This window comes from Castanea sativa, chromosome 5 (assembly GCF_040712315.1).
Source record: "Castanea sativa cultivar Marrone di Chiusa Pesio chromosome 5, ASM4071231v1".
NCBI classification, from domain to species: Eukaryota; Viridiplantae; Streptophyta; class Magnoliopsida; order Fagales; family Fagaceae; genus Castanea; species Castanea sativa.
The window spans coordinates 22,845,493-22,852,588 of NC_134017.1; the positions used below are offsets into that span (position 1 = coordinate 22,845,493).

Genomic DNA, 7,096 nt, shown 5'->3' on the forward strand with positions numbered 1-7,096 from the left:
ATGAATTTGATATGGAGAGGGTTCTGAGAGATGGGCCATGGACGTTTGATAATCAGGTTTTATTGTTAATCAGGTGGCAATCTGGGATGACTGCAAGCAATGTCAGGTTTGAATCAGCCTCCTTTTGGGTGCAAATTTGGGGGGCCCCGTTTGATATGGTTTCTCCGAAAGTTGCAGAAGAGATTGGTAGCCGTCTAGGGGTTGTGGAGGAAGTGGAGAAGAGGCAGAAAAAGGATGCGCCAAACTTTTTTATGAGAGTAAAGGTCGCACTCCCTATATCCAAGCCTATTCGGAGAGGGGCTTTTTTGGCTGGATCGAGTGGACAGAGGACATGGGTAACGTTTAAATATGAAAGGCTATCCCTCTTTTGCCATCACTGTGGGTTGCTTGGACATGATCTTAAACATTGTGCTCAGTACTTTGCATTAACTAAGAATAAGGGGGAGGTAGCATGCCAATATGGGGAGTGGATGAAGGCATCAGGAATTCGTGTCCGTTCACCAAGTCGTAGAGGTCAAGCTCGAGAGATGGATGATCAGAGGTCTGATGAGAGGAGTGCTAAGTCACAATGGGAGAAGGTGATGGTAGGGGTGAAGGATGACGGTAGCAGGGATGAAACAGAGGCTAGGGTTGGCGTTGACAAATGTCTTGATGGCGATAGCATGAATATCAGGATTGGTCCAAAAATTTCGGTGCATGGTTCCGTGGATCATGGAGAGAGGGATACGGAGAGGGATGACATGGATGAAAGCACGTTGGGTGATGCAATAGGTAGTCCTAGTGTGGATGGGCCAGGGGTTCTAGATGGGCTTAAAAATGAGTGTGGGAATATCAAGCCTTAGGAACTTGACAAGCAACGTACCTGGACCAGATTGACCCGTATGAATTATGGGCCTTTGGAGTTAATAAAGGAGGGTGCAAAATCAGTGTTGGGCAAAAGAATAAACCAAGAACAGCAGCAAGTAAGTCTGGGTAGTAGTGATGAGCATGCAGAGAAGAGGTTTAAAACTGGGGAGGTTTTTACATCAATTGAAGCGGCGGGGGTGGTTGAACATCCTTGCCGAACACAATGAAACTACTAAGTTGGAACTGCCAAGGGCTTGGGAACCCTTGGATAGTTCGAAGCCTCCACAATTTAGTGAAGGATCAAGCTCCCACTGTATGTTTCCTTATGGAAACAAGAATTGATAGAGAAGGTTTTATGCATTTTTGTCGAGACTTAGCTTATCCGAATAAATTGATTATTAAGAAGCCTGATTCTGGTGGAGGGTTAGCATTGATTTGGAAAGAGGAGGTTCGGTTAGAGGTGATTAACTATACAGACAATCATGTCTTGGCGAAAGTGGTAGAGGATGATGGTTTTCAATGGTTTTTAACAGGATTTTATGGTTGGCCAGAAACAAATCAAAAGCACAAATCCTGGGCTCTTTTAAGGCATATCTCTTCGTTGGTGAATGGTCCATGGTGCTGTGTTGGTGATTTTAATGCATTTTTACACTCGTCGGAGAAGTTGGGTATTCACCCGCCACCAGTAAAACAGATGGAGGAGTTCGGGAGTGCTTTGGAGGCTTGTCGCCTGATGGATTTGGGATTTCATGGATATAAATTTACTTGGAATAACAAGCGTACAGGTGCAGCAAATACTAGAGAAAGACTTGATCGAGTGGTTGCGAATAAGGAGTGGACTGATATGTTTTCGGCAAGCACTGTGTCTCATAAATTCTCACATGCTTCAGACCACTTGCCAATATTTTTACAAACCGGGAGGGATACCAGGTTTCATGGGAGGATTGCACGGGGTTTTAAATTTGAAGAAGTGTGGTTGTTAGATGAGGATTGTGAGAAGGTGGTTGGAGATGCATGGGACCGAATGGGGTGTGGAGGTTTGTCAATGGCCAGTGTTAGTGCAAAAATAAAGCAATGTGGGGATGAGTTACATGCGTGGGGTTCATCTAGGACAAATCCTCAGGTGGCCGAAATTAAAAGATTAAAGAAGGTGCTTGAGAGGTTAAATGAAAGTGATCAAAATGAGGAAACCAGGTCTGACTTTGTAGCAGCCAGTAAACAGCTTGATGATCTTCTTCTTAAGCAAGAAATTTTTTGGGCACAACGCTCTCGGTTGTCTTGGCTAAAGTCTGGGGATAAAAACACTAAATTTTTTCACTCAAAGGCTTCGCAACGGCGTCGTAGGAATTTTATAGAGGGCATTAAAAATTCTGAAGGGGTGTGGGTTGATGAGATTGAGGATGTAGCGGAGGTGGCAGTCCACTATTTTGAAAATATATTTTCTTGAGGTGGAGGTGACCAGATGGATGAATGTGTTAATGCTGTCAATCTCAAGATGTCTTCAGATATGCTTCATATTTTATCCAGTGTGTTTTGTGCTTTTGTGGTAAAGTTGGCGGTGTTTCAATTGGGACCAACTAAAGCGCACAGACCGGATGGTATGAATGCCATTTTTTATCAAAAATTTTCGCATATTGTTGGTAATGATGTGACTAATGCTGTTTTGGAATTTTTGAATACTAATAATATGTTGCTCGAAATAAATTACACCCATATTGTGCTCATTCCTAAGGTGAAGTTTCCGAGAAAAATGTCGGATTTTAGACCTATTAGCACGTGCAACGTTATTTATAAAATTATTTCTAAGGTGCGGCTATGATTGAAGCTGATCTTGCCCCCAATTAATTTCACCTACTCAAAGTGCTTTTGTTCGGGACGATTGATAACTCGATAATGTGCTTGTGGCCTATGAAACTTTGCATGCCATGCATGGCAGAAAAAGGGTAAAAAAGGTTCTCTTGCATTAAAGCTAGATATTAGCAAAGCGTATGACGGAGTTGAGTGGTCTTTTTTGAAAGGAATGATGATAAAATTGGGTTTCCTCAAGGATGGGTTGACCGGATTATGAGCAGGGTCACTACTTCCTCTTCTCTGTCCGTATTAATGGCAAGGCATATGGTAATTTCGGTGCCCACTAGAGGGATTCGCCGGTGATCCCTTATCCCCCTATTTATTTCGATTTGTCTTGAGGCCTTTACATCTTTGTTGGCTAGGGAGGAGGAGAACGGTCGGCTTCATGGCGTGTCCATTAGTCGAAATGCCCCCACCATTTCCCACTTGCTTTTTGCTGATGACTCTCTTCTGTTTTGTCAAACTACACAGGAGGAAGTGCATGTGATCTCTCAAGTCTTAGAATTGTATGGCGTGGCTTCTGGCCAATGCATCAATTTAGAAAAGTCCTCCGTGTTTTTTAGTAGCAATACAACAGAGGTACAAAGAGGTTGGATAACCGCTGCATTGGGAGTGAAGGAGGTGGACAAATTTGAATCCTATCTGGGATTACCCACATTGATTGGCAGATCAAAATATCAAGCTTTCTCTTTTCTCAAAGAGAGGGTTTGGAAGAAGATTCAAGGGTGGAAAGGGAAGTTGTTATCTAAAGCTGGGAAGGAAGTCCTCATCAAAGCTGTGGCTCAATCAATTCCTACATATACGATGGGAGTTTTTCAACTTCCAGAAAAACTTTGTCATGAATTAAATATGATGTGTGCGAGGTTTTGGTGGGGTCAATGTGGGGATGATAAGAAAATTCATTGGAAGAGTTGGGATTCACTTGTTCAGCCAAAAAAGGAGGGAGGTATGAGTTTTAAAGACATTCGAAGTTTTAATCTAGCAATGTTGGCAAAGCAAGGGTGGAGAATGTTGACTGATCACAACTCTCTTCTCTATCGATGCTTTAAGGCTAAATATTTCCCTCGTTGCACCTTTTTGGAGGCGGTTGATCATCCACACAGCTCCTATGTTTGGAAGAGCTTAATTGCAGCTCAGCCGATTTTGAGAAAAGGATGTTGCTGGCGTGTGGGCACGGGCTCTTCTATTCAGGTTTTGTCAGACAAGTGGATTCCAAACCACCCAACTAATAAAATTCTGGTTCCACCCAATGAAATAGATGAAAGTTGGCATGTGTCGGAGTTGATAGATTGGGCAAACTTTCAATGGAATCGTGGCTTCATAGATGCGGTTTTTAACAGGCATGATGCTCAGGCTATTTTTCGGATTCCTCTAAGTCGACGGTGTGTACCAAATGTGATGGTTTGGCTTCACAATAAAAATGGAAGATACTCAGTGAAGTCTGGTTATCATACGGCAAGGATTTTGATGAAAGAGGCAAGCCGGAAGGGAGAAGGGTCCAATATGATGTCTAGCAGCAAAGTTTGGGCAAGAATTTGGCAGCTTCACATCCCAAATAAGATTAAAGTCTTTGCGTGGCAAATGCTTCACAATATTCTTCCTACTTATGATAGATTACGGCAGCGGCGAATTTTAGAGAATGATATGTGCCCCATTTGTAACCGATTTCCTGAAACTACAATACATGCGCTATGGGAGTGTGGAGCTGCTCAGGATGTGTGGGATGGATGTGCACACCGAATATTGCAGAAAGGGCTGACCGATCAGGCTGATATAATACATTTATTTGAGAATATTATGCAAAAGGCTTCTGAGGACGTGCTTGAGTTTTTCTTGGTGCAAGGGTGGCTAATTTGGCATCAACGTAATCGGGTTGTGCATGGAGGTAGGTTGCAGGAACCGGGTAGGTTGAATGTGCGGGCTAGCAACTTTTTAGAGGAGTATAAGGAGGCACAGTCACAATTAGCGGTCCCTGTTACTATTGGTCACTCACAAGTCATGGCCGCCACGAAGGTATGATATATAAACTAAATTTTGATGCAATGCGGTTTTCATGGATGCTTCGGCTTGGTGTTGGTGTGATTATTCGGAATGAAAGGGGTGAGGTTATGGCGGCGTTGTCATCAAGGGGCAGTGCGGTGATGGATAGTGAAGAGGCGAGAGGTTTTGGCGTGTAGACAAGCTATGGAATTTGCGATAGATGCTGGGTTTGCTGATTTAATTGTGGAAGGAGATAATTCAACTGTGATGAAGTCTATTGTCTCAGCTCAGACAGATTGGTCTCGCTTGGGAAATATTTATGATGATATTCGTTGCTTGGCTGGAAGGATGCGACATGTGGAATTTCGGGGCGTTCGACGTAGCGCCAATGGGGTAGCACATTCTTTAGCTCGTTTTGCTAAGCATATTAGTGAGGATATTGTTTGGTTGGAGGAGTCTCCTCCACCGGCTTTAGAAGCTTTGTATTTGGACTCAATTGCTATTGGTAATTAAATGATATTGGTTTTGCCTTCAAAAAAAAAAAATTTAAGTGGAAGCCTAACCTAAGAGTTTGTCATTTGACATATATGAGACTTTCCAATGTTTGTCATGTGGTGTGTTACTCATATTTCTCATAACATGTGAACAATAAAGTCCACATGGCATGTTTTAATAAGAACACATGGGTTTAGTGCGTCTAAATGTGCCACGTGTTAATAATACATACAATTATTATTCCTAAATGATTGTATGTTTACCTTCTTTTTATTCTTTATTTGATAGCTATGACAATGAGGGATGGAGATTTGAACCCTGATAATTTTTGAAGAAAACTCCGAGAGGTACCAATGTCTCCGCAAATCTCTATAACATTAGGGGAAGAAAAAAATCTCTATTACATTAAATGTGTACTATATAAATTCATGGAAATTTTGGCTTTTCTTAATAGTCTTTTTTTCTTAATGCAATCAAATTGCTACCTTATTCTCTCAATTAAGAATCTTTAATCTTCCCATAATATCCTTCATTTTTAAGTGATTCCTAACTATGTATTTGAATCCTTTTAATTCTATAGCATTAAATTTTTACCATGTATGTCACTCACGCATATCTATACTAGCTCAATTGTTGTCCTCTTACTTCTAAAGTGTAACATTTTTTTCTTGAAAAAGGAAAAAAAGAAAAAAGAAAAAAGAAAAAAGAAAAAAGCTTTTTAAAGTAAAAATGTCATGCTTCTCAACAAACCAAAACAAACAAGTATAACACTTCTTTTGTTTCACTAACTTTCCATAAAAGAAAAAAAAAAGAGTAACGCTTCTTTTGTTTCTTTCTTTTCCCTATTATATTTAATGTTAGTTTTTTTTTTTTTTTTTAATTCTCTTTTCCCATATTTTTCCTTTCTTTGAAGTATTGTCCCAAATTTTAAAATGAAAAAAAAAAAATATCTAGCATACCATGATTAGTGGAGCATAAATTGGAATACAAAAAGCGGGATAAATAATTTATATTCTTCTATCACCCACCATCACATGCAATATCCAGCTTAACCACAATAGTTGAACATAAACATGTGTAGTGTTTTTTTGTAATATTTCTGCTTTAAAATTCTCAATGACCTTTTTACCAAGTATCATTGTTTTCAATTGAATTGCTTTCTTCAAATCCCTCAATCCTAACTATCAAAATTTAAAAAGTAATAATAATAATCTTTGACTTCTTCTTCTTTCGTCTTTATTAAGTGATTCTTAATTATGCATTTAAACCCTCTTAAATTTTACCATGTATGTCGTTCCTCAAAAAACAAATTTTTTTTACCATATATGTCAATTATGTATCTATACTATCCCAAATCCCCAATCTTGTCATCTTCTACTTTTTTTTGTAATGCTTCTATGCTCATAAAAAAATTTTAAAAGAGAAAAAAGAAAAAAGAAAGTGTAACAATTTTTTTTGTTTCTTTCATCTTTGTTACTTTTCTTTTTGAATGTACAGTTTTTTAAAACTTTACTTTTTCCACATCTTCTTACTTTTTTCAAAAGTTTTCAAGGTACAAGTATAATTTAGTACATTTTTAGTAAATATTTTTCAGTAAAAAGCTAGATAAGCTATTTCCAAACGAACATCACCATATACATGATCAATCTAGGAACCAATACCCGTCATAGCAAAAAGAGGCCTTTTCAAAATATTCGCGGATCCCGAAGCCTGCTTACAAAACTTGGGCATTTTCAAGGGCTAGGATAATGTTATGGGGAGTTGGGGTTTGTTCCTAATTATGCATTTGAATCCTTTTAATTTTACAGCATTAAATTTTTACCATCTATGTCACACACGCATATCTATACTAGCCATATATGTCACTCGTGCACATCTATACTAGACCAATTGTTGTCCTTGTCTACTTCTAAAGTGTAACGCT

The 7,096-nt window shown here is 39.3% G+C and overlaps 1 protein-coding gene across 1 annotated transcript; it reads left to right on the forward strand.

Moving 5' to 3' along the window:
- Window positions 1–1,069: 1,069 nt before the first annotated feature.
- Window positions 1,070–4,716, forward strand: LOC142634943 (uncharacterized). The gene is made up of 2 exons (XM_075809174.1): window positions 1,070–2,257; window positions 3,169–4,716. The coding sequence occupies exons 1-2, from the start codon at window positions 1,070–1,072 to the stop codon at window positions 4,714–4,716; spliced, it is 2,736 nt and encodes a 911-aa protein (XP_075665289.1).
- The last annotated feature ends 2,380 nt before the right edge of the window (window positions 4,717–7,096 follow it).